Genomic DNA, 26,817 nt, shown 5'->3' with positions numbered 1-26,817 from the left:
AGATCAAACTTTGGTGGCACTGGCCCGCCCACGTGGCCCACCTCATAGGGTCCGGGGGACCCAAGTGTTTACCACCCCCTCCATTCTCCGAAACCAGAGCTTCTCTTCTCCAAACCCTCACTCTGCAGACAGAGAAACCAAGGCACAGAACAAGGAAACGCAGACCTAAAGGCCCAAAGCACCGTGGCAGAAAAGCAGTCGTCCGAGTCCCGGGATGTCTTTAGGGACAGAGGTCCAAGATTTGTGACATCTGTGCTTCCAGCCAGTCTGCAGGGGCTCCAGTCTATGGAGCAGGCTCAGGGTGATGGGGACAAGGATGTACCTGCCTGTTCCCTTGCATCACCGCTGGTGAGTCCTGAGGCATCTTCAGAGAAACCCCAGAGTCCAGGAGCCCTGTCTGAGGATGGCTGCTGCAGAGCCTATGACCCGGGTTGGGAGTATGGCCAGTGCAGACCCTCCAGGGCTGATTGCATCTAAGAGACGGTAGCGCAGGGGAAGACCCTCACACAGCAGGTGCTTGGCAAACCAGTGTGCCCTTCCCTGGGCCCAAGGTCACACCCCGGCCAGGGGCTCCTGCTCCTTCATCCATCCCCTGTCCTCAACTCTCCCAGCCCGACAGAGGGAGGACTGGCCTCAGACACCTGTCAACCCCGTCTCTCGGTTCCCAGCCCGCCCTGCTCGGCGTCACCGTGAGGCCCCTCCCTCGGCTTCAGTCTCCACGAGGCAGGTGGTGAAGGGGGTCCATCCAGAGCTCCTGACTCGGGCCCAAGCCACAAAGGAGAGCCGGTGTCAGAACAGCAGACCCTGGGGCCGCTGCGGGGGCACAGCCGGGGTTGAATAAGGAATAGCAGAGCCTTTGCAATGTCCCTGACTGGAAGCGCTTGCAGAGCCCCCCAAGGAGAATTCCTTCTTAAAGGAAGATTGTTTTTCTTCAACCCCCATGTGGCACCCAGTGATCGTTTTCTGCATCAGCTCCTTAATGTCATCCGTTTACTCACCATCTACAGCAACCTCAGCCATGACTGCAGAAGAATGAATGAAAAAATGTGGGAAAGCCCAGTATATGTCGGCGTCGCTCTTGAGACGTTAGTACAAACTAACCAGATATTGGGATATTGGTCCATTTCGTCCAGCCACCGCCTTCCCAGCATCTCAAGTCCCATCTATGTCCTTCCAGCTTAAGTAAGGGAGAACCCCCTCCGCAGGTGGAGTCAGCCCTGTGCTGAGCCCGTGCCTGGCTGCAGGTGCTGAACCCTGCATGGGACACCCCCAGCCCCGAGCACAGGGGACACCCCAGCCGCGAGTACAGGGGACACCCCAGCCCCGAGCACAGGGGACACTACAGCCCCGAGCACAGGGGACACCCCAGCCCCGAGCACAGGGGACACCCATAGCTGCCCACCAAACCCTCAGCTCTGGCCAACAGCTGCCCAGAGTTTCCACAGTGAGTCTGATCCTACATTCTCAGGAATGACTGTTTCAAAACATTCCCTTCTTAGAAACTGGATTTCCCTCCCTTTTGATCCTAGACAGAGAATGTCTCCTCCTGTCTCCTGCAGATGCAGAAGCTCTCGGAGAGCGATCCTCCTGGCTTCCTACTATCGAATTAGCACGTGCCTTTGCCGTCCACACATGCTGGCCACACCCTCAGTGGTGGACACCTGCCCTCCCATTGAGGCTGCACCCTTCCCCCACCCCCATCTGTTCTCTGGCTCCCACTCCCCCAGAGTGTTGGTGCACAGCACCAGCAAAATAATAACAGATAATAATAATTCCCTGGGCTCGTGATGCACCAGGCACTGCTCTGAGTGCTTTTAGTATTTCATCCTCACAAAAATCTACAGCAGGCTCCCTTAATATCCTCAGTTCACAGAAAGGATCGTCGAAGCACAGAGAGGTTAAGTCACTTTCTCGAGATCACACAGCTAGGGCTCGGTGACAGCAGGAATTAAACCGGGCAGCGTGAGTCTGGAACCTGCTCTCTTCCACAGCTTCACACAGACACTGGTTATCCCCCCTCTGGAGGGCAGGTTCCCTAATCACTCCTCCACACCGGGTCTCCAGCAACAGGGTGGAAACACATGCAGATCGCTTCTGTTTAAAAAAAAAAAAAAAAAAAAAAAACTGTGTCGAGGGGTGTCTGGGTGGCTCAGTCAGCTCTTGATTTCGGCTCAGGTCATGATCTCAAGGTCCCGACATCGATCGCCACGTTGAGTTCTGCATTGGGCGTGGAGCCTGTTGAAGAGTCTCTCTCTCTCCCTCTGCCCCTGCCCCCTCCCCTCAAACTGCTCAGGTGCATGTGCTCTCTCGCTAAAAAAAAGAACAGCTATGTGTCAACTGCACACCCTCCTCTTGTTATCTGTTTCTTATCCTCATCTTTCCTCTTTGTCTTTTGTTACAGTGAGAATTCTTAACACAAGATCTATCATCGTAACACCTCGTAACACTAACCCTAATCCTAACACATGCTGACAAGGGAACACTGGTCCTTCTTATCTTCTTGAACAAGTGCTTTACACCCTGCACTTTCTCTCCTCCGGCTCACCTCCCCTTCAAGCCATAGCCCACAGTCGGCTTCCTTCCCCTGAAATCACTGAAACTCTCATTTTATCACTTCTGCATTTTATGTGACCCTAAGTCATGAACCTGGGTCCAGAGGATGCAGTCCGCTTACCTGGAACCTGTTCCGTTTTGAAAGGATTTGTTAAAACCAGACAGGCAGGGCGCGGATCTGTGGCTGTAGAATACGTAAAGTTCAAGTTTTTAGTGTTTTCTTTTTTCCCTTCTCGTTACTCACCTTTACTCCAGCTGTCACCTTTCAAATCCAAATGCTGAATTCTCTCCTCCCTGCCATCATCCCCAAAATGGGAGTTCTTTTGATTCTGTTGGTTCAACCCCCCAGAATTAGTAACTCACAACGCAAAGGTCACTATGAGTATTTACATATTTATATCCAAATTTTTTTGCATTTTTAAAAAATATTTTATTTATTAATTTGACAGAGAGAGACACAGCAAGAGAGGGAACACAAGCAGGGGGAGAAAGAGAGGGAGAAGCAGGCTTCCTGCAGAGCAAGGAGCCCAACACGGGGCTCGATCCCAGGACCCTGGGATCACGACCTGAGCCGAAGGCAGACGCTTAACCAACTGAGCCACCCAGGTGCCCAATAAATTACTTTGCATTTTTTTCAAATTCATGAGGACTCCCCATAGCTTACCTGAGCCTCATGGAGATGGAAGTGTGGGTGTGTGCGTGTGTGTGTGTGTGTGTGCATGTGTGCACACGCACATGTGTTGCTCATAGCCAGCGCTGGTCCATCAGGCATTTGGAAAATTGAAAGATAATCAAAGTTGTGTGTTACGATCCTTCTGCACATGCACTTGTGTTAGAGGGGAAGGATATAGATACAGAGTTGCTGAGGGCTGCGGAGTGGGGAGAGCTGCTTTCTATACACAGGGTGTGTAGAGCTCACAGAGGTTAGGAAACAGGTAGGGAACAAGAAGAGAGAAAGCAAGAAGGACAGAGAGAAAGAGTGAGGAGGATGAATAAAGGATGTAATATGAGCACCTAGATCCAGCCATACCTAATACCCACTATGCAAGTTTCTCTTTTTGCTTAAAAAAAAAAAAAAATGCTCCTGGAATAATCGTTCTCTCTGATGCTACTGGCACACGTAAAGTAAAACAGTATCATCCAGGGACAAAGAGTCTTTTCGAAACTTTCATCCCACCCCAAGCCTAGGAGAGGAGCCAGTTACCAGCAGTCAAAGCCGAATCTCTCCCCCCCCCCCAGCGTCAGTCTCTCATATAAAAGCCTCTGCATGTTTTCCCAACAAGCTCTGTCGCTGTGTGCCTGGATTCGTAGAACGCAAGTCCAATCCTCCTTTCGGTTCCCGTTCTCTCCCAGCCCACCACAGCATCCCAGCAAAGATGGGCTCCCTCGCTGGCTGCTTTCCAGGACACAAACACTTGGGGACTTCAGGACCAGGTGCAAGGCTGTGTGCCTCACTCAGTGGTGGAGAAGTTGGCGGCATGCGGGACTTAGGAGAACAGAAGGGTCACATTCCTCCACGGACACTGTGCTAATCCCAGCGGACCATTTGCAGGAGTGTCTAATGAGTACTGTCAGTTTTTTTTTAAATAAGCTTTTCTGGAGGGAACCGTGACTTTGCGTAGACTTGGCTCTCCCGTGGAGATGGCAGCGGCCGGGAAATGGGACGCTGGTGGTATGCTGGGGGCAGGGGGCTAACCCTTGGGTCCAGAGCAAAGACGGTTTTCAAAATGAACCTTGCTTTTATATAACAAAAGGAGGGAGTAATAGCAAAAGGGCTGTAGAGGAGGGGCCAGAGTTGGACTTGGGTAGGAGGCTGCTTTCCCTCTCGGCCTGGCGTGGAGGGCGAGACAGAGAGAGAAGGGAGAGAGAATAATTGGAAACACAGCACCGTGGCCACATGGTTCCACTTAGCTTTGGTAATTGTGCTCAGGACGTTGGAACCAGCTCTGGCTCCTACTGGGACCAAATGTCAGCAGAGCTCGGGGGCAAGCCCGTGCCTCTCCCCGGGGTGCAGCAGCCTTCCAGCGGCCTGCAAAGGCCTGGCCAGTGGGTTTTCTGGGATTTTGCTCTAGGCTCCAAGGGTGTTTGCCAGGCTCCTGTCGGTTTTTCTCTGCCGCTAGTGCGTTCTCCGTAAGACGACCTTAGGGGTCTCTTCCAGGAGGCTTCCTGGGGACAGGCAGAGAAGCTTTCCAGCATGGCTACGCCCACAGAACCAGCTACTTTCACTTCCTGGCAGAAAAACCCGAAGGATTTGCTTTAGCCCAGGAAAGGGCTCTCCCTCTCCCTGGGGGCCCTTTCCTCCCATCTGAGCTCGTCCGCCGCCCCTTCCCCAGAGTGCTGGGGCTGGAGGGCTGTCCCCGCACACCCACGAGGCCACAGCACCCCAAAGAGGGATGAGGACTGACGCACCGTCACGGTCCTCGGCGGACCTCAGGACTGACCTTGGCTGCCATCCCTGTAGAAAATACAAAAGCCAAAAGAATAAAGCCAACGTGCAAAGAAATGGCCAGCTCCTCCTTTAAAGGAGCTTGAACGACTTCTGGACTGTGCCAGGGAGCAGGGTCGGTGCGTCCGCCCGCCCGCCCACCCTTCCCATGTGTTTCATTCAGCACTTGCTGAAAAGCATGACGTGTCTGTTGCTCCGCTGGGCACCGTCAGCCCTGGAGGAAAGGCCACGGTGTCTCCATCTGGATGGAATACACTTAATTCACTGGAGAACTTCGAGAGGGTAAATAACCATATGGAGAAAAGCGAACTCGCTGATAAAATGTGTTTCAAATTTCTGAATTTTCCCCGACAGTGTCTTATATCAAAGGCAATTTTTCAAGCTGGGTCACTGCGGCCCAGGGGGTGTTTTCTGTCCTGAACCGAAGAGGGACACGGAGGCGGGTTGAAGGGGAGGACGCTCGGGGCCCTGCTCTTTCGGGGCCTGGGGCTGGGACTGGTTGGGCGTGTGTGTCTGGACGCGGGCACGGGACCGGGCAAACGGTGAGACACCTAGGGGCTGTTTCCCAGCCGGTAGTGAGGATGGGGAGCTCGTCTCCCCACCGTTGGGCTAAGGTGAGACGTGTGACGGATAATTCTCCGTGACAGCCCAAGGGGGCCGCGGGATGCCCAGATCGCTGGTCAGACGTTCTTCCCGGGGGTGCCTGTGACAGCGTTTGCAGAAGACACGAGCCTTGGAATGTAGACTGAGGAAAGTCCTTCGTCCTTGACAGTCTGCATAGAACAAGGCAGAGGAAGGGCAAGCGTGCTGGGCTCGTGCTGAGACAGACCCCCATCCTCTCCCGCCCTGGGCTGTGGTTCTGGAGGCTTTGAACTCGGACTAGGGCTTACACGTTGGCTGTCCTGGTTCTCAGGGGCTGTGGGCTTGGCGTAGAGTACGCCCCGCGGTTCCCGGGGCCTCCAGCTTGCGGGTTGGCAGATCGTGGGACTTCTGCACAATTGTGTGAGCCGACCCCTCAGAACACACGTCTTTCTCTGTGTTTCCCTCTCCTTGTCTCTCTCTAGCTATCCGCCCCTCCGCCACCCGCGGGTTCTGTGACTCTAGGAGAAGGTCCCCCACCTGGGACCACAGAATGAGGGACTCCAGGCAGCCAGCTGACGTCACAGGGACAGGGAGCCCCCTGGGCCGCCTCTCAGAGTAGCTGACAAGGCCAAGCCACCAGAAAGACATTTTGGAAACTGCTGCTCTGGAGGAGCCTAGAAGGCGGGTATGTAAGACGCTGGAGGCGCCCCTCACCTGGACGGCCGCACTCTCAGCTCCCTGGAAGAAGGTCGTCTCAGCCCTCAACATGCAGGCACGAGCGGGGTCATCAGGACGCCCTCCCCAACACCCAGGCCTCTGAGACAAAGGACAAAGTGGGGCGGCCCTTTCCCCTTCAATATGCGGATTCCCTCCAACGTGGTAAAGGCTGAAGGTATAATTCCTCTCGGGAAGTATCTGGACGCATTCACCAAGGGCACATCGACCCGTCCCTGCTCGGAAGGGACCAGCTAAGGACACTTCTTATGGAACCCGGTGCCCGGAGCTCGGCTCTGCTCATGGGAGATGCTTGGGAAACACTGCTGCCACACACGAGGCGGCCTGTCACAGGGAGGAGGGACAGGCAGGAGCACAAAGGTCCCGGCTGCGGCTGGGACACGGAGGGGACCACGTAGCCTGAACTGCCATGTGCAGCCCCTTTACGGCTTCACGGACGGCCCCCTGAGGGCAGACGACCGTGCTCACCCCCAAGGAAACCGAGCGAAGTACCCCCAGGAGGTACCAAGATGAAAGGCAAAAAAATCAAAGTAGTGGAAGCAGCCTACATGTCCGTCAGTGAGAGATTGTGTTACATTGTGCGCAGTCAGCGGTGAATCGTGCCGCCAATAACACGCATATAAGAAATCTCCGTATGGGGCACCGGGGTGGCTCAGTGGGTTAAGCCTCTGCCTTCGGCTCTGGTCATGATCTCAGGGTCCTGGAATCGAGCCCCGCATCAGGCTCTTTGCTCAGCGGGGAGCCTGTTTCCCCCTCTTTCTCTGCCTGCCTCTCTGCCTACTTGTGATGTGTCTCTGTCAAATAAATAAATAAAATCTTAAAAAAAAAAAAAAAAAAGAAAGAAAGAAAGAAATCTCCGTATGTGGGCGTGGAAAGAAGTCCGCCGTATACCACAATGCTGAGAAACACTGTAAAACGGTTCTAAAGACCAGGTTTGTTTTCAGAAATGTACTCATATTAGCAAACACCAAACTGTTAAGGACTTTTCTGGAGGGTACATAAAGTGCCAGGGCATGGTCTTACAAGAAAGCTTTTTATTCCTACTTAATAATTTCTTTGCCTGATCTTTTTTATTCCTTATACCGTGTATCACACTCAGAACCAGAAAAATAAAGGTTCCTGTTTTGAAGAACAAAACTGAAATTTATGGCAAATTTTTGCCCACAAGTAGTTCTGGTTAACTTTACAGCGATTTTTCTCAGGCTCTGAAATATCTGGTTGAAATTTTTATTAAGATCGCCTGCGGTTTGCAGATGAACTTGGGGAGAAAGTCTTCCCACCCGAGAACATTTCTTCATTTTTTAAACATTTTCTTTTCAATCAAATTTTATACTCTTCATTTAGGCTCTACATATCTCTAATTACATTTATTCCCCAGTGCTTCTGTTTCTACTGAGAATGGTACCATTTGTGAAATAAGTTTTCTAGTTGGGTATTGCTTGTCCATAAGTAAGTCACAGATTTTGCATATTCAGCTCATAATTGACAACCTTATAGATCTCTCATACTCCCTCAAGCCCTAGGTCCTCAAGAGCTTCTCTTGAGTTTCCAACTGATTCCAACTGAATGTTAAAAATTTCCTTCATTTAAGAGTGCCTGGGTGGGTCAGTCGGTGAAGCATCTGTCTTCGGCTCATGATCTTGGGGTCCTGGGATCGAGTCCCGCATCGGGCTCCCTGCCCAGTGAGGAGTCTGCTTCTTCTCCATCTCGTGCTCTTTCTCTCTCTCAAATAAATAAATAAAATCTTTTTAAAAATTGTACTTCATTTAAAAATGCATATACGACTTATTTCCTTTTCTTTTTTTAATATCACTAAAGTTTCCATGCAGGACATCAGTAAACAATGGTACACAGGGGCATGCCACGTCTTTTTCTGGACAGTGAGGGAAGTTCCCGGAAGCATTTGATGGTAGGGAGGATACGGACTGCTGTATCAAGGAAAAAATGATTTTTTATTATATCGAGGACATATTCTACTATTTCTAACTTGGGATGCATTTCCACCAAGAATGGGTGTTTATTAAATGCTGTCTCAGCTGCTTGGCATACGCACGTACCTTTCCTCTTCCGATTTGTCTGCAGGAAGGAACCTCTGACTGTCGTGAGGCTGGGTCACCTATACTCTGATGTTATTTCACGTCCCACTGGCTCACAACTTGCAGTTTTTACTAAACACCAGGACTCACTTGCCCATATTTTGCTCAGGATTTTTCTCTCTATGTCCCCAGACAGAAACAGCCCATCATCTTCCTGGGTCGTGCTGGCATTATAAAGGATTCGGGATGCCAACATCTCCTCCTACCCTCTGAAAGGGTTGGATTGTCTAAGATACACCTAGTAAAAGCTTGAAGTAACTTTTCCGTAAAATCTTCTGGCTCTGGCATTGCTTTTGAGGTGGTTCCTTGAAGCTCTCCTTGGTTATCGGACGACTCAATTTTATCCAAAAGTCTTTTCCTTTGTCAATTGCAACGACTTGCTTTTTGTATTTATTAGCAAGGAGTTGCCCATGAATTTGCAAGGTCTTCTGCAGAACTCTGTGCACAGGCTCTGTCGGTCACCCTCCTCTCTGCTCTGACTCGACGAGATGGTGCCATCCGCACTTCCAAAGGACTGAGCCCAAGAGCCAGTGCAAACTTCTCCTCTTTTTGGTTTGCTTTCTGTTACATTTATTTCTGCTTGAGTTTTACTCCTTCCACACACCCCCAACCCGTGTTTCTGATATTTTCTTTTTTCTACCTTCTACAGCTTTGTATTTGATTGCCTCAGATCTGTTCTTCCTGTTTCGGAGAGGACAGAATGGCATGCTGTGGTCACCTGCTATGACTTCAGAGCCCAGCTCGACCTGGGTTCAAATCCCAGTGCAATCATTTACTAAGTGTCTGACCTTGAACGTCTGCTTGACCTTTCTGTGACTCAGTCCCATTCTTGGTAAAATGCAGATGATGGTGGTGGCCACTCCACGGCAACTTTGTGAGAATAAATTAAAATGCTGGATGTCAAGCCCATCACACAACTCTTGGGCCATTTGTGATTCCCAGTACTGCTGACATCATCGCCGTTAGTTAAAGCTAGAACTCCTCCTCCAAGTGTCCCTGTGGCTGCAACCCCATGGATTTTTGAAACATGACATTCAATTGTTGTTTCATAAATGGTCTGTAATTGTAGTTTTGATTTCCAACTTGGGCTCCGTCCTGCAGGGGACTGCTCTGGTCCTCGTTCAGGTCTTATGGTCAGAACTCCAAGAGGCAGCCTTGCTGTTCTTATAATTTTTTTTATTAGAAAATTCCAGTTTAATTGCATCGTGGCCACAGGATGTGTCCTGGACATTTTTTACTTGGTGGAATTTATTGAGGTTTACTTTGCGAGCCAGCACGCGACGTGACTAAGTGTTTTCAATGTGGCGTGCACATTTCCAAAGAATTAGAATTCTCTGTTTGAAACTTCAAGGATGTATGTGTCCAAATGTGATATTAAGATACATGTATATACATATAGACCCAGTCTTGCCTTCATGCAATTCAACACATCTATTTCCTTACTTATATTTCATCTGATTAATCTGACAAGGGTTAGACGGCTGTGCATTCGAATTTGACACCGCGTTTCTCATATCCCAAACGTTTCTGTTTTGTGTACGTCAGGGGCTTTATCGGGTGTGTGAAGTGCTCTGATGTCCGTGTCTCTGTTTTGTGTTCTCTGTTTTGTCCTTTTGTGGGAGGAACTTCTTTTTTTTTTTTTTAAGATTTTATTTATTTATTTGACAGAGAGAGATCACAAGCAGACAGAGAGGCAGGCAGAGAGAGAGGGGGAAGCAGGCTCCCTGCTGAGCAGAGAACCCGACGCGGGACTCGATCCCAGGACCCTCAGATCATGACCTGAGCCGAAGGCAGCGGCTTAACCCACTGAGCCACCCAGGCGCCCCGAGGAACTTCTTGATTGACCCCATATTTATCTGGTCCGCTACCCCACTTTCTTCTCATTTGCTCTGTCCCTTTTCATTTGATGCAATTATGTTTTAAATGTGTCTCTTAAAAGAGGGATGGAACTAGATTGGGAGGGAGAATGTGGGGTTTTTTTAGGTTTCATTTTTTAATTCTTTTTTCATTTATTTTTTAAGCTGAATCTGGGAGTCTTTCTTTTTTAAATACACACATGACCCTTGAACAACAGGGGGGCTAGCGACACACCTGGCTCTCGACTCCCCCAAAAACTTACCTACCAACAGCCTACCATTGACCAGAAGACTTACCGACGACGTAAGCAGCTGATAAGCACACATTTTGTGTAATTTATGTACCACAGAGATTCTTACAATCACATAAGTTTGAGAAAAGAAAATGCGGTTAAGAAAATCATAAGGAAGAAAAAATCCACTTACACTACCACACTGCACTTTTTTTCCAAAAGAATCCACATAGATGTGAATCCACGCAGTTTAGCCCCATGTTGGACAAAGGCCAACAAAGGGATGATCTCACGTCTTATGTTACCCACCGTACGCCTCACACGTATTTAATGTAGAACGTTGTCTTCCTCCAAATCCGGACATCTTCCTTCCGTCATGTTTTCTCTAGGTGTGGCTCCTCAGTCACCTCCTTCCCTTGCTTCCCCCTCCAGTCAATCTCCCTTTCTAGTCCTCCTCAATGACCGAGAGGACATGCACTCTGATTCTAGGTTGCTGGCGGCCCCATCGAGAGTCTCTGAGCGCCATACTGGGACTTTGTCTTTCCTCTCTGTCCATTCCGAGCGTGCCGCCATGTCTGATGGGTCTTCCCTCGCTCCCTCCTGGATGCTGACCTCCCAGTCCCCGTGCTTCAGAACACATGACCATCTGGGGACAAGGACACCCCGTTGCTTCACAGGTGGTTTTTCTCATGTGCGTCCTCTCGGATGGTCTCGCTAAGAACATGACTGGTTGAACGGACGGGACTCGTTTCGGTGGCCCGGCGTCAGCTCTGACGTCATCAGCCCGGTGGGCCCATTCTTGCTCCGCTCCTTTCTGGAACCCTCACTGGATCACTGGCCCGGGAGCCTCCGAAGCGCCCCCTGCCCCAGCCCGCGGGCCCCGCACAGGCATTGCCCATGCCTCGCACGTCCTCGGTCTCCGTTGACTGTGCTAGATTCTCACCACTCTCCATGCCTCCTCCTTAGGTGACACTTGCTCAGAACCAACCATGCCGCTCTCCAGACCCCAGCGCTGTCTTAGCTGGTGGGGAGGGGGTCTGTGCTCTCTGAGAACCCGCTCTCCCCACAGTGCAGCCCGAGTCTGACCCCGGCAGGCACTTGTCCCGGTGTTCAGAGCTGGACCGCCAGACCCGACTCAGCCAGTGGCTCCTACCAATCGCTCGATAATTACCGAATGACTGGGGACACCTGCATGTGGTGTGGGAAGATGCTTCCTGTCCAGATAAAATGTGTAAAGTCAAATCAAACATCTTACGGACTCTGTGTGGTAACTTGGCCTGGACGATCTCTAACGGGGGAAAGTTCGCCCACTTATCCCTATCCTGGGACATACCCAGAGAGTTGTCCCGGCTACTTTGTATCGATTCTGACCTTGAAGATACAGGGACAGCTCTTCATGCCCGGAGAAGAATGAGGTAGACTTTTTTGTGCTACATGAAGCGGGGAAAAAAAAATTGTGGAGCAGTGTGTGTGTGCGTGTGTGTGGGTATGTGTGTGTGTGTGTGTTTGGAAATAGAAAAATTCAGAATCCCACCAAAATGTCATCAGGGATCATTTCTGAACAGCAGGCAGGGGCATGGGGGAAAACTGGCCACCCAGTTAACTACAACATCTTCGTCAAAAGATTTTGCAGAATTTGTGGTCCCGCCGCTGCCTCTGTGTGCGTGGGTGCATGTGTGCGTGTGTGTGTGCATGTGTGTGCGTGTGTGTGCGTGTGTATGCTGTGTAAGATGACGGGTTTAGGTTTGCCTTTTGGTAAGAAATGACATATCTTACTTCTATTTCTGTCAACACACCCACACGCACCACACACATACACACGGTTGTATTATCTGTGTTTACTAATCAGCCCAATGCATGGGGAACAGAGAACAGGGACATGGCTCGAGGCCGCGCCAGGGGTGTCCTGCTCAGGTCTCCTGAGCTCCTGCTCAGAGCACAAGGAGAGGAAAGGTGCGTGAGGCTGGGGACCTGCCAGACCTCCCTGACCTTTCCATTGCTCGAGCCCTTCTGATCCATTTAAGAAAAGACAAGAACAGAAAGAGACAAACTCAGGGCTGACTCAGTCCGGGATCTCTGCCTCGGCTGATGGGGAGACGGCCACCTTGCTGGAAGAGAAGATCGGGGATCTTTGGGGTTTAAAATGGTCTCCCTACCCATCTCTGTTCCAAATCCTATCCATTGCTTTTTGAAACTTTGTAGATCCTGTCTTACTGTAAAAATTTACATTTTGCACACAATACATACCGCATAAACACATAGGAGATGCATGTGTGTATAAAAGTTTGTAAACACACAGACGTGCGTAAACATAGATCACTAAGACAAGCGTTTCGTGAAACGCTACCCTTACTACGGCGTAGTGAAGTAAAAACACGACAGAAACGATGTACAATACGCCTTTGCTTGGAGCCTGGTGCATTCTGATATACTCTATTCTTCTCGTATTTTTTTTTTTTTCTTTTAAAAGCAATGCTGGTCTCAAGGCACTAAACGGATTTCCAGTGCACTCGTGGGTCTTGTCTGAAAACCACTCTCCTAATGCCTTCCCTGACTGCCCACAGCCGCTTCATCAGGAACATTCGCTTTCATTTCCCACTTGGCCCCATTCTTCTGAGCCACTGAATGTTCTCGCGGACACGGTAATGTCCCTGCCCTTGCTTGTCTCCCCGCAGATTTAGGAGCCGGGATGGATTCTGAAATCCCCTGTTCTACTCTTTGGCTGCAGAGAGAGGAAGGAGGAGGGGCCTCGAGTTTGCCCCAGCGTCGCTTTGCCAGAAGACGGCTGCTGTGGTCCGCAGGGGGCACGCACAGGTGCCGGCTGTCCCCGCCGTGAGGATGCGTCCACGGCGGCCACCTCTAGCCGCTGACTGGCAGAGCAGCCGCATCCCGGCTGCTGGAAGAGCCGTGAGAACGTGTCTGGTCAGCTGTCCATGCAGACCACAGAGCAAGAGCAGGACCCAGAGCAGGCCCTAAGAGAGCTCCATCTGTGGGTGGTCCCAGCTCCGGGGTCCCCATGCAGAGGCACCGCCAGCCCAGAGCCGCCATCCCAGAGCCGCTCCCCCGGGGCACGCCCTGCCCTCCAACCTCTCCAAGGGTGCCCAGCCCAGCGGCTCCCCTGGGCTCTGGCTGCCCCCCAACCTGCCCTCCACACGTGGTGCCCTGTCCCCCGTCTGCTCGGCAATCTCTCCGGCGGAGACCCTCGGCGTCTCTGCCAGACGCTGGGCAACCTTGCGGAGCCGACGGGGCCAACAAAGGTTGAACACAAGAGAAAAACGAGAAGCGCGTTCCTACTTCAAGCTGCCCTCTTACCCACACCTAGAACAGTTGGTTTAGTTTGCCTCCCGGGATATTTTTTTGCACCCGGGGATGAGAGTGTGTCGCTATCCTCACTAATTCGTGCCTTAGGATCAAAAAAAAAAAAAATCTTACGGGTGACAATTTGTTGCCAGCCCGAATGGACAGTGTTAATACAAGGTAAGATGGTTGCGGCTAAGGTTATGTCCGTGCTGTTCCTCCCTTGTTCAGGCAACAAACAGCTTCCTGCCGTTCACAGCGTGCCCGGCACGGACGGTGCGTCGAGGAGGAAGGCACGGACTTGAACTCTGCTGGAGAAGGCAGATGTGGGCCCCGGAGACGACTCCGAGAGTGGGAGTGTCCTAATGCGGGTTTGAAGGGGGAGCCACTGCCTGCGGTCACTCGCTAAGTGGCCTCACCGAGGAATGGGCCCACGAGCTGGGGCCAGAAAGCTGAAGCCGGGCTTTCCACCTGGAGAAAGGAAGGGGGGAGTTCGAGAGAACGCGTGTCCGGTCAAGAGAACAGCGGGCACGAAGGCAGGAAGGCTTGAAAGACCCTCTGTCCTCGTGTCGGAGCGAATCTCTCAGTGGCCCCGGAGCCGGGCTGCGAGCAGGAGCCAAGACACCGAAATGCCGGCTCGGGCTGACGAGACGGAGGAGCCTGTGAGGAACAAATCCATCGCACTGGCGAGTGGATTTCAGTTCTGGGTGTTCCGTCCCCACGTGACCCCGAAACCCTGGGGTCCACACTGGGCCCCAGAGAGGGGTGGCGGGGGAGGGGGTGGCAGGCTGGCCAAGGGCGCGTCTCACGCTCCTGGCTCACCTTCCGCCTGGACAATTCTGCTTTTGACAGTTTACATGTGAGTTTTCATGAACGATTTCAGTTCTGAAGAAGTCCCCCTGGATTGAAAGAGCTAGAAAACACCTGCTGTAGGTAAGGAGAACCCAATTTCACCCAGGAAAGTTAAGATCGTTTTCATGTTTAGTAAATACAGACATTTGCTAGGCGTGTATCAGAGCTGTGAAGAGCGTAGATTTTGGAGTCAGGCTGGGGTGAAGGTCCCAGGAAGCCACTTTCTAGCTGAGTGATCCTGGGCATGTTACCTTAGCTCTCCGTTTTGGGGACACACTTCCTAAGCCAGGGACACTGAGAGGTTCCAACAAGATGCCACCTGCAAACATTCTAGAACGCGGTGCCTGGGGCAGGAAGACGCACAGGGACGGGCTGGGGGGTTGGGTGCGACTCGGGAGCATCACCGGGACTGAACAAACCAACAGCAGGGCTTCCGTGGAGGCACCTGGCCTGGCCTGATAGCTTCTGTCCTCACCTGGCCTGGAGGAAAGGGGCGCCTCTACTGGGGTCGTACCTGCTGAGCCACTTACAGCAAGACACCAACAGAGAACGGAGGAGCAGGCAAGCCAGGAACACTCCGGTCCTTCCCCAGGGGCCCAGAGGAAAGGGAAGCAGAGCCACAGATAGCGGCTCCCCCGGCTGCCTCGGGGCTGGGCTCCTGGGACAGAGCTGCTGTGCTCGGGGAAGGGCGTTGGGGAGGGGGGTCCGCTTATAGGAGGGGATTCGTTTGTGAGGAGAAGGAAGGGTAGATGCTCCCCGCGTCCACAGAGAGGAGATTTCCTCCACCCACAAAGACGCAAGCGCGTTCATCAGGGAGGACCACCTCCCGGGGAACTGGCGGTGGGACCCCGACCACGACAGTGGAGAGACTGACAGCCAGTCAAGGTCCCAGAGAGGGTCAAGGTCAAAGATGTCTGTGCTCCCGGCGCACGTCAGGGAGGAGGAGCCTGGCGGCAGCTGGAAAGCCTACCCCGGGGCCTCCACCTCTCTCCAGCCTCTCCCTTCTGCTCCCTGCCGCACAGACCCTGCACCGAGCAGGAGGTCCCACGGCCCGACATCCCAGAACCACAAACTCCCGTGGATGGCGAGCCAGGGCAGGGGACACAGCAGCCATGTCCCCTCACCCCAGCGACTCCCAGCCAAGCACTGTGGCTTCCGTTCCTGCCCAGGCCCCAGCACAGCTTCCAAACAGGCCATGAAGCCCCTCCCCCAACCAAGCCGCGCCCCCACACAGGTCAGCGAGGCCAGCCTCCCGGGCAGAGCAGCTGTCCGTCCGAGGGACATTCACTCACCTGGGCCCACCTACCTCCCCGTACACGGTCCCCAGAGCGGCCACCTCCCTTACTTTCCTCTCCAAGCGCCCAGCAGGGACCGAGACACCATCGGTCTGGGCCAGCCTGGGGCCGCGGCCTGGGTCCGAGCCGGCCGGCAGTGAGAAGCGGATTTCCTCGCTCGCACGGAGGCCGGTCTCTGGGTCGGATCCCCGGCCCCGGTGGCTGGGAGGCTCTGAGTCAGATGCTGCTTGACCACCTGCTCTGGACAGGTGACTTGGGGCAAACGTGTCCAGGCTGGCACGGCTTTGCTCAGAGACTCCCGGCCTGGGCCATCTGACTTCTCCACGTGAAAAGCCTCGGTCCGATGGGGCAGCTGCCAGCACTGGGCTGCTCGGCCCTGGAACAGAGTCGACCATCTGCTGGGCTGGAGAGAACACCCAGGAGGCCAGTCCAACCCAGGAACCCAGAACCCCAGTAAGGATCCTTGTTCCTGGCGTTGCCTTCCTTGGACAAGCCAGGGGAGGTTGGAAGGGTGGGAATGCATCGAGTGTGACTCAGGGCGCACGCTGTGCCCGGCGCACGGCTCGGGGCGCTACAGAAACATCAGCTCGCACAGGCTTGCCACCGATGGAGCAAATATTTTCATACCCATATCACAGGTGAAAGCTATCACCACCCAAAAATTTGCAGAGCTCGGAGACCCAGTGGCCTGGGGTCACAGCCCATCGCTGGCTCAGCAAAGTTCAGCAACTTCCCTGAGGTCACCCAACCAGGACCTACTGGACCCACCCAACGCCGAAGCCCACGCTCCCCATCTGCAGCACCGCATCTCTGTCCCTGCGCTAAAAAATGGCTCTCGGGCGTGGGAACGGATGCTGCTCAGTGCTTTTCAAAGTCTGGTGCCCAAGCCAGCGGGATCAGCCCCGGCTCCTAGAAATACAGATTATCAGGCAGGGCCCTAGTCCTGGATGGGAGGCTGTGCGGGCGGGGCCTGTCACTCTGCTTCGGTAAAGCCCCACAGGGGACGCAGGCAAGAGAGCCGGGCCGGGACGGACACAGGGCGAGCGGAGCACCACGGCCCAGAGGGACAAGGCGCTTCTGTTTCTGCTCTCGGGATGACTGCCGTGTGATCGGGGTGCTTTGCCCCCACGTGTCCCCTTGCGGAGCTCAGTCTAAGGGTGGCATTCAGCCCATCAGCCCCCTGAGGGGCCTCCTCCCACGCGTGTCCTCAGCACAGGCTCTGTGAGCCGATGGCGTGTGCCAGGCCGGGACGTCGGGAGGGGGGCCTCTTACGAAGCGTGGAATGTGCCCTGGCGCCCCCCAGCAAATATTTCAGGACTTCCTGGCGGCTTTAATGAGGGTGTAGGTGCATCCCGTGGGACGCCCTTGGAATTCCAGCGGGGCTAGCTGCCGAGGCTCAGCTGCTGCCGGGGCCGCCAGGCCCACGGTCGCCGGGAGGCACGTTGGAGACAGAGCTGTCTTTGTCGGCAGGTGCGGGGGACAGTCGCACATTGCAGGGCTGAGTCTGGAGGGCAGCAGAGGAGGAACTTCTCATGGGCAGGAGGTGGAGGCCCCAGTCAGTGCTAGCTTTTCTGTGCACACACGCAGCCTCTCTCCACTCCCTGGGCACCGTGCAGCTGGGGCCCGGGCCCAGGCAGCAGTTCCTGGGGCTGTCATGCTCGTTCTGGCAGAAAGGCTGGGACTGATGCAGTACCCCAGGCCTCTGGAGGCCAGCCTCACCCTTCCCAGACCCCACAGCCTCCCTCTTACACCGAGCCTAAGCCCCCCACTTCCGGCCGCCATGACCCATGCTGCATCCGGTCCCGCCTGTCCTACTACCAGATGACCTTTCTTGCTTAACTAGCCGATGGCGACTTCGTTCCAAGGTACGGGTGAGGTCCTGCCCAGATCCTTACCGACACAGGGTGCTTTGCACCTCAAGGTGGAAACCACTGCATCTGTGCCCTGCAGGACCCCCTCCAGAAAAAGGACAGACTTCCCACTGCCACCCGACACCCCATAGGCCAGCTCGCAGCGTACCAGCAGAAAGGGACCAGAGAGCCGGCGGGAGAGCCCACACTGCTGGTGTCAGGCCGCATGTAGCCCAGGTCATACTGCAGGATCTGGGTCATGTCTCTGCTTTAGCTCGTTCATCAGCCGGACGGGGTTAAAGACTCTGAGCACAGAGCTCGTGAGGGATGGGCCCGCAGGAGAAGCAGCCCCCAGCACGCCACACCCGTGCACCTTCCACCTGTGTCTTCACCTTTCCGTAGCATGAAAACCAAGGTTGACCTCCACGTGATCGCCTCTGTGTCCTGGAACACGCACACGCTTGCACACGCAGACACACGTGTGTTCCGGTGACGTGAGGACGGGCAGGCAACGGCAGACAGCTGTCCGTGCGTTCGCCGCCGAGCAGCACTCGGTTTCACTTTCCCCGTCCTCACCCCCGTGGAACGGGTTCTATCCCTAGACCCATGTCACAGATGGGGAGACTAGAGCACGAGGAACGAGCAACTTGTCTTCCTAGAGCGCACAGGTGCTGCGCGCAGCACCTGAAACCCCCGTCTGGGGGCCTCGCAGCCCTCAGATGCAGCCACACCGCCTGCAGGGTCTGGGAAGACGCACACGTTCCAGCGGGAAAACAGCACCTTGCTCTTTCCAGCCCAGGGAGCCCAGAAATCTTCACCAAGCGATTCCGATGCTTGCTAGAGTTTGACAACCGATACCCTAAAATGTAATGCACAGAGCGTGTTCACATGGTGGCTTAACGTGCCCAGACACCCCTGCAGGTCCGCTCAGGATTCACGCCCTGGGACCAGGAGGCCTTTCCCAAGTCTCCCCGCAGAGCCGGCATCTTCCAGGACTACACGGAGAGGTCTACTTATGCGCTGATGTTTTCATCCATTTTTTTTTCTTAACTCTATGTCCACAATTTCTTCTGATGCTCCCCTTGCTTTTTTTAAATTGTGAAAGTAGTACACGTTTGCTATCACAAATCAAAATATTCAGAAGGCAAAACGAAAAATGCGTTCTTTTTAAAACACCGCAACGGGGTTGTCTGTTCTGGTCCAAAAGCAGCCAGATCAAGAGGGTCACACTTGGCCTCACAACAGATGAGGGACCCCAGCTTCTGCGCCAGCCCTCCCTTGAGCTTAGCCCGGTCCCGTGCCCTTTCTAAGCCTCACTGTTCCATTCTGCAGAATGGGGACAGCAATCCAACAATCTGACAGGGCTCCTGGGAGGTCCAAGCACAGCCCTAGCTGGCATTCTTTAAAAACCCTGAGGAATTCTTCACAGTGTGGACTTGAGGTCGTGAGGACGGGACCAGAGGTCTTACTTGCTGTGACAGTTGTCACTGACTTCTGCAGAGACGTATTGTGCACCCACCAGCCTTCCCTTCTCTCACTTGTCCACTCCGGGCGTGCACCCTTGCCATGTCCCAGAGCCTCACTGAGATGCCGTGAGGATCAGGTCCCGCCGCATGCAGGCTGCCCCTGGGCCAACAGCTCCCAAACCCACGCCTCCAGCCGCGGACTCACTTCTGACTCAGGAACTCTTTTTTCCTGCCTCCTGCTCAGCATCTCCACCTGGAGACTGACCAGGGATCCCCAAGACTCCCACCCCGAGCAGCGCTCTGGGTATGCCCCCTTCCCATCTCTTCCTCCCAGACGCCATGTTTGCAGAACTGTCACCATCATCCATTCATTTGCAAAAGCCCAGGAATCCAGGGTCCAGCACTGAAGAACCAGGCCCTGCCGCCAGGACTCCCGCCCCTGGCCAGATGCACAATCACAGGGAGAGACGGAGGCAGCTCCCTGGGGACCGGCCGACTCCTCTGCAGGCTGGTCCCCCTCCTAAAAAACCTCTCTGACAGCGTCGCGGGAGCACGAGCATCGTTAGGAACAAGCTGTCTACGGGCCGGTGGCCCCACATATTCACCCAAGACTTTGCGTCACTTTTTCCAAATCACATCCCAAAGCCTTACCATATCCCCAGGCCCGGTCATCTTCCCTTTCTCGAACACACCGAGCCCACATCACCCTAACGTGCTGGTCCAAAGTGCTCGCTTCTGGGAAGGCTCTGCTTCCAGATCTGCACATGGTGGGCTCCTTCCTGCCTTGATGCCCTACATGTGGCCTTCCCTGTCCACTCCACCTGCACCGGCCCCCGGGCACTCCCCGGTACACCTGCGCTTTTCCCTCTTCGGGGAACCTGCTGCTGCCCGGAGGTGCTATTGGGTGCCTGTGTGTCAGCGGTCTGTCCCCCCAACAGACATCGCCAGCCTCATTCACTACAGGGTTTGCAGCTCAAGGACACGTTGGGCCCCTAAGGGCTCAACAAACAATCAGCCCACGACTGAACAAGTAAATAAGTGACTAATGCCCTGTAACAAGCTTCCGCATCTGTTTGCATTTCAGAGCCTACGAAGATCTCTTACAGATAGTTTCTTAATCAAATGAATCTGATTGGGCACAGCTTTAAACTCAAGAAGCGTGGCCACACTCTCCATCCTAGCTCCTCACCAGGATTAAGAAATAGCGGGACTGTCTCTCCAAGGGAAGAGAGTTTATTTCTAGGAGCCCCAACAGCCCCGCGGCCTGGACACGCAGAGGCTCGTGGTTTCGTCCACGGGCATGGCGTGAGAAGAAAGCACGTGGGGCTGCAGGCTTGGCTGGTGGACACCCTCTGTGCGCACACCCGCCGTGGGCCGGACGCTGGGCCACGATGGCTGGCTCCACGATGAGGCGGGTGACCTCGGTTGTCCCCATTCCCCTGCCTGGCCGGGGAGACAGAGGAAGTGCAGTGGTAAAGTGACGTTCTGAAAGCTCAGAGCCGGGATTCGAGCCCAGGGCTGTGTGCCCACAGGGTCCCGGCAGCCCTTGTCCCTGAGCACGAGCTGAGTCAGGGAACGGAAATCTCGAACCAGGCAGCCCAGCACAGGCTTAGAAAGGGTTAAAACGCCCACTGCGGGAGGGAGCGGTCTGGGCTGCCTGGTGCTTTTTCAAGGCCAAGATTAGGAGGACTGTTGGCCTGGCCTCCCCTCCACCTGGCTCCCCGAGAAGGCCAGGTGTTAGTCAGCGACACGCGGGGGCGAGGGCAGGGGTGAGGGACTAGGGTTTCCTCTCCGCGGGGCGTTGGCAGGACCCCTGGGTCTGCGTGCTCACACTGGGGTGTCGAGTCCCTGTCTTCGGGGTCTCTGACAGGACGCCAGAGGCCCCACCAGCCTGGGTGCCGCCCACCCCACCCCCACACCGTGGAGCGAGGCGGTTGGACCCCACTCCTCTCCCAGCCCACACAGTTATCTCAAGAGCGCTGCTTCCTGCCTTGCAGCAGAAAGCAATATTTGCAAAGATGAAGAAATCCTGACTCTCTTTTCTTAATTTGTTGTTGTCATGACATGACTGACTCAAGAAGCAAAAATTTAAAATTCCTGCCCAAGGTCACGGGCTGGTCTCGCCCGCGCCTGATGTTCCCCCAGATGCTCCCGCTTTCCTCTCCCACCTCTGCACCTCGCTGCACGCACCCCGCGCTGCCCTGTCTCACGCCCAGACCCCTGTCTCCTAGCCAGCCCTTGGAGAGTGTTCAAGGTTTGGCTCAGCGTCACCTCCTCCAGGAAGTCCTCCTCGATGCCCCTCCCAGCTCTCCTGAACAGGAGCTGCCCTCCTGCAGTCCCGAAGCCCTCCACGGGGACTGGCTTGTGCATATCGTCTCCAGCAAGCGTGAGCTCCTCTGTGCTAGGGACCACATCCCCCTCCTCTCTGTAGCCCTTGCTGTCCCCCAAACAGTGCGGGCTCAACAGCCGTGCGAAGAGAGGAGGAGAGGGGAAAAGGAGCAACAGAGGGAAAGGCAGGGAGGCCAGAGGGAGAGAGGGATCTGGGGCTAGACGCACAGGCTGGGATGAAATACAGACCGAGACAGAGGGACGTGGCGCGCTGCGGGGCTGGAGGAGGAGTGTGCCCTGACGGAGCACTGGACCAGGAGTCCGGGGCCGCCGCTGCTCACCCGCTGGGTCACCCGTACCAACCCCTCGTCAGAACCCAGAGCCCAGCCGTCGTGCCCACTGGGGGACGCCCTGCTCCAGCAGCAGAGTGTCTTGCTTCCCTTCAGCCCCGAGCAACCTGCCGCTGGGGTGCGGGGGTCCCTCCTGGCAGCCCCCAGCTGAAGTCAGCCCTTGAGCTCATCAGGAGGCCAGCCCCACGCAGCGGGGGCCGTTACGGCCTAGAGATCTGCCCCACGCAGAGGCAGGACAAAGCAGGTACTGTGTCTTACTAAACTCCATGTTTAAATTTAGTGACACGTAATATATTATTAGTAAAAACCGAACACAACTGAGAAGGGGCTCGGGAGAGCGTCCTGGGCGCAGCACTCCGCAGGGTGCCGAGAGCTGGGCTTACTGAGCTGCGTCTGCTTTTCCCAAGACGAATCGCACGGCGCCCTTCAGATATGCGCCTTCCAGGCTCTGTGCATTCTACCTACAAGAACAGTGAGCGAACACGGAACTCAGATGGTGACACACTTGCTGGCGTGTTTAGACATGAAGGGTAGGGAATGCCTAGAACTCATCCAGAAACGTATCCGAGAAGTAAGGAGGAGGCACGGACAGACAGACGGTTGGCAGGATGGACGGACACGTGGGAAGACAAGTAGCGGAGACTGTTGCTGGCAGAATTTAAATAGTGGGCTATGCTCCCTGATGGCAACGCTTTCCCCTTTTCTGTATGTTTGAATGATTTTTAACTGTAATATTTCAGAAGAAATACAATGGAGAGCAGTTAGAGAAGCCATAATTTGGGGAGTGTTTAAATCAGTTGTGGGTTTCTGAGCCCATATAGGTGGGGATCCCGCTGACTGCAGGAACCAACGCCACCGCGTGGAATGAGTCTGTACGCATGTAAGGGTCACCGTCGGTGCCGCTCGGCCACGGTCCCTACAGCACGCTATCAACACGGGCTTTAGAAGGAAACAGACCACTGGGAGAAAGTCCCCAGGCCTCATTTCTGTTCACCTAGAGACACAACTGCGTTTGCCTCCCAGAGCCGCAGGGAGGGTCAGAGGAGTTGGTGTCTGGTACTGGCGGCTGCTCGGGAGGGAGAGAGGCTGGTGTCACAGAGACACTCCCGGGGGCTGCCCTCCAGGTGTGGGGGACACAGGGGACGGGCTCACGCTCGCAGAGAAGCGTCTTGAGGCCTCAACCCTCCAGCAAAAGCTTGTATTTCCTGAGCTAACAAGTCACCCTGATTATTTTTATTTTCTTAAGATTTTATTTCTTTATTTGTCAGAGAGCAAGAGCACAAGCAGGGGGAGCAGCAGAGGGAGAAGCAGGATCCCCACTGAGTGGGGAGCCTGACGTGAGACTCGATCCCAGGACTCCGAGATCATGACCTGAGCCAAAGGCAGACGCTCAACCGACTGGAAGTACCCTAGAAATGCTCGGGGTCGCTCGTAAGCTGGTGAGATCTGGGACAGTTCTCTTCTCTCATGCCTTTCCTACAAGGCTCCATGCCCTTTACCTAGAGCTGGTTTCTCCGCCCCTCCCCCACCGGCCTCCCAGACGCCCTTCAGAAAACAGCTCAAAGAGCACCACCTCGGGGAGCCTCCCTGGCCCACCAGACCGGTCAGTGCTCCATCAGAGCACCCCAACACACACAGCCCTCCTTGTCCGTACAGTTACGTGTGGGTGATCGTCTGTCTCAGAAGTCCCGTTTGATCCCCGGAAACCAGCCTGGGGTCTGCAGCCCAGAACGTCCCAAGTACGTGGTTGAAAATGAGTTCTGAGTGTTTGAGAAAGTGACTTCATTCTTTGCAGATTGAAAAGTAGGTAGAGGGGCACCTGGATGGCTCAGTGGGTTAAGCCTCTGCCTTCAGCTCAGGCCATGGGGGATCGAACCCCACGTCATGCTCTCTGCTCAGCGGGGAGCCTGCTTCCTCCTCTCTCTTTGCCTGCCTCTCTGCCTACTTGTGATCTCTCTCTCTGTCAAATAAATTTAAAAAAAAAGAAGAAGAAAGAAAAGTAGGTAGAAAATGGGCGGCAGGATGGCGGTGGGCAACAGACTCAGTGCACGCACGATTGTCCTAGACACCACCATGCAACTCTTGACTATCCAAGAAGTACGGCGGTGCGCCACGCCCTCCGACTCCTTCCGTGGGCACAGACCCCACTCCGTATGCCCCAGCTCCATGCCGAGCCTCCCTCTTCGAGCCCTTCCCTGCCGACCGCGGGCCGTGGGCACTCAGGAGGCCCCCCAGGTATGGTGGCTCCATTCCCGGCAGGAGGAGTGGAAACGCCTGCGGAGGACGTCACATGACCTTCGGGGCTACAAGCAACCGCTGCATCACGCGTTCAAAACCTGTGAGATGGCAGGACTAGAGCCTTCCTAGAGGTCAGCTGGACTCCAGCAGCCTGCTGTCCACCGTCTAGATGGGGACAGTGAGCCCCCACGATGGGAAAGGGCTTCCCCAGGTCATGTGGCAGGGTAAGGCCTTAGCTGGACAGGTGTTTGTGCTTTTAATCTCCAATTATCCTGCAGCTGAACTCAGAGAAAAAGGGACTTACTCATCGCTATGAAGGGGATGGAGGGTGTCCCCCAGATTGGTCCCCAGACCCAGGACCGAGGCATTCCTCCCCACAGCTGACGAAGGGCCACCCGCAGCTGTCTCAGCTGAATCTCTTTGCAAGAATTAGTCTCTGCCGAGGACAGCTGCCTTGCCGAAGTCTGTGCCCCAGACCTGGGTCAGCCCACAGGCAGCGATGGGCCATTACAGTAGGTGTACAAAACCCATGGGATCAGCTGGATCACAGCTGTATCCTGTGCAGCTTCTCCTTCTGGGGGAAGGAGACACAGGTGGTGTCCCTAGGGACACTCTCCAGTGACCTTCCTGCACAGATCTCTGCCCCAGCGTCTTACCAGGAAACCCAGCCAGACATGGAGACGCAGCCAGGGACAGGAAGTAGCAAGGCCTCCCCAGAAATAAAATGGTTTCCCCAAATACTGAGCACCTACTGAATACCAGATCAAGCCCAACCCTTGAGGACTCCCCAGTAAATGCATCCAAATGATCTACGGCCAAAGGGAGACATTCTGATGGGTGGCTGGACCCCACAGCTCGGTTCTTGGTCCCTATATGCCACTGCCTTCCTTCCAACTTCAGAGATGCTTTGAAGGAACCTACCCAACGGGCCCCCGGGCTCTCGCCCTATCTTCCGTATCTCCCTGCAGCTGGAACAGTCAGAGGGTGCCTTTGACTTGTCTCATTCCCCCTGTTAAAGAAAACCATGTGTTTACTCTCTTATGCCAAAGTTACAACAGAGCTGAGGTTCCGCCAGTGTTGACTTTAAAATTTGGGCAGAAGGGTTAACATCCTTCTCCCTGGTGCCTGTTTGTTTATGTTTCCAGAGCAAAAGGAGGTCACTGAAGAAACGAACTCAGATCTCCTGGGTCATACCGGCAGAAAGGCAGTAAGGATGGCCCCCGGGCTCCGGCCCCTCCCAGCCTCACCTCTCCCCCACCCCGTGCCCAGCCCTGCAAGGCTCAGAGGTCCCCTGCTCCATTCTCCCGGGGACAGAGACGCCGAGCAGCCCCCTCTTCTGTTCTGTTTCCTGCTGGGACCAGAGCTCAAAGCGGGGGACCCTGACAGCTATGCGTTTAGACAGGGATGCGTCTGCCGCGCCCCCGCCCCCCTCCAGTGCTGCCAGCAACGTTCACAGAGGAAGCAAGGGCTCATAAAAACCCGCTGCACCAGCCCAGGCTCCCTCTCGTCCCCTCAGGGGACCTGGGACACCATCACCGCTCACCTCTCTGCCAAGCACCCTAGTGTGCACACAGCTGGCTCACAAGGACAATGCAGACAGACAGGGATGTGTCCTGCTGCACCTCACAGGGGCACGCACACGCACACGTGCGTGCACACACACACACACACACACAGACACACACTCTCTACATACGGCAGAACCCAGGTCGTGATTTTCCAGAGCCCTCCTGGAGGATGCCGAGAAGAGGCAAACTGTCCATCCCCAGCTCCCCCAGGAACCCCCGAGAAGAAGCAGCACTTACCATTCTCCCTCCGAGGGAAGATTCTCTTCTGCAAACTCATGCCGCGGGGCTTTGAGGATGGGGCTGAGCCGCAGAAAGCCCCTCGGAGCCCCAGCCCGATGGAGAAGTCCCAGGGATCGCCGGCAGCTTCTGGGCGGGGAATATTTGAGTGTGACTTAAAACTACGAAGTAGCTAGCTCCTCGTTAGGACTGTTTTCCCCGGCAGGGAGGGAGGGAAAAAGTCCCTTTCCCTCTGCCAGCAAATCTTTAAAGTCTCACAACGGTTGCTTCCAACCCCTGCCCTTCTTACGAAGCAAATGCTCACGAAGGCAATGTTATTTCACTGAATCAAGCCCTCCGATCACAAGCCTTTTCCTGTACCGCAAACAGACATGTGAAACCTCAAACTTTCCTTTGGACTCGGGCTCTGTTGGGAGCGGACTGAACACAGCCCTCTCTGAGGTCGAATGTATGGAAAATGTGCTCAACTGTTTAGATCATACCCAGCACTAGGCTCTGCTCCCCACCTCCCGACTTTTTTCTTTTCTTTTTTTTTTTTTTTAATGAGTTCTGGTGTGTTTATGTAATTGCGAGGGACAAACACAACACCTAAAATCCCTGCCCAGAGTTGAAGTGATTCATTTTCTCCTTCACACACACCACACACAAACACAGCGCCTGTTTAATCCAAGTGAAAACGCCTTTCATAAAATCTGCTAAGGGCTCGGGCAGAGCCGCTCCTGGTGAATGCAGGCTGTGTCCCCAGAAGGGCAGTTGGGCCCCGGGGAAGGTGGAGGCTGTCTTTCATCAGGACAAACAGAAGGCGCTCTGACTCCCGCCCATGTTGGGACAAGCA

General features: G+C 54.6%; 1 protein-coding gene across 7 annotated transcripts in view; it reads right to left on the bottom strand.

The window, feature by feature from the left end:
* Positions 1-26,432, bottom strand: part of IL16 (interleukin 16) — a 105,165-nt gene extending 78,733 nt beyond the window's left edge. For 2 of the 7 annotated variants that reach the window (XR_009398969.1, XM_059371443.1), the window contains exon 1: positions 25,983-26,111. Coding sequence is in view for 2 of the 7 variants with exons in the window: in XM_059371443.1 (XP_059227426.1) it covers positions 25,983-26,022 (40 nt within the window). In the remaining 5 variants the exon portion in view is untranslated. Of the gene's footprint in view, positions 1-15,942; positions 16,153-25,098; positions 25,185-25,982 lie in introns of those variants that run through there. The other 5 variants (XM_059371444.1, XM_059371446.1, XM_059371447.1 and 2 more) reach the window with 5 other exon arrangements.
* Positions 26,433-26,817: the final 385 nt, after the last annotated feature.

Source organism: Mustela nigripes, chromosome 13, assembly GCF_022355385.1.
Source record: "Mustela nigripes isolate SB6536 chromosome 13, MUSNIG.SB6536, whole genome shotgun sequence".
NCBI classification, from domain to species: domain Eukaryota; kingdom Metazoa; phylum Chordata; class Mammalia; order Carnivora; family Mustelidae; genus Mustela; species Mustela nigripes.
Note: the sequence above shows the minus strand (reverse complement) of the source record. Positions and strands in the feature narration are given on the sequence as shown.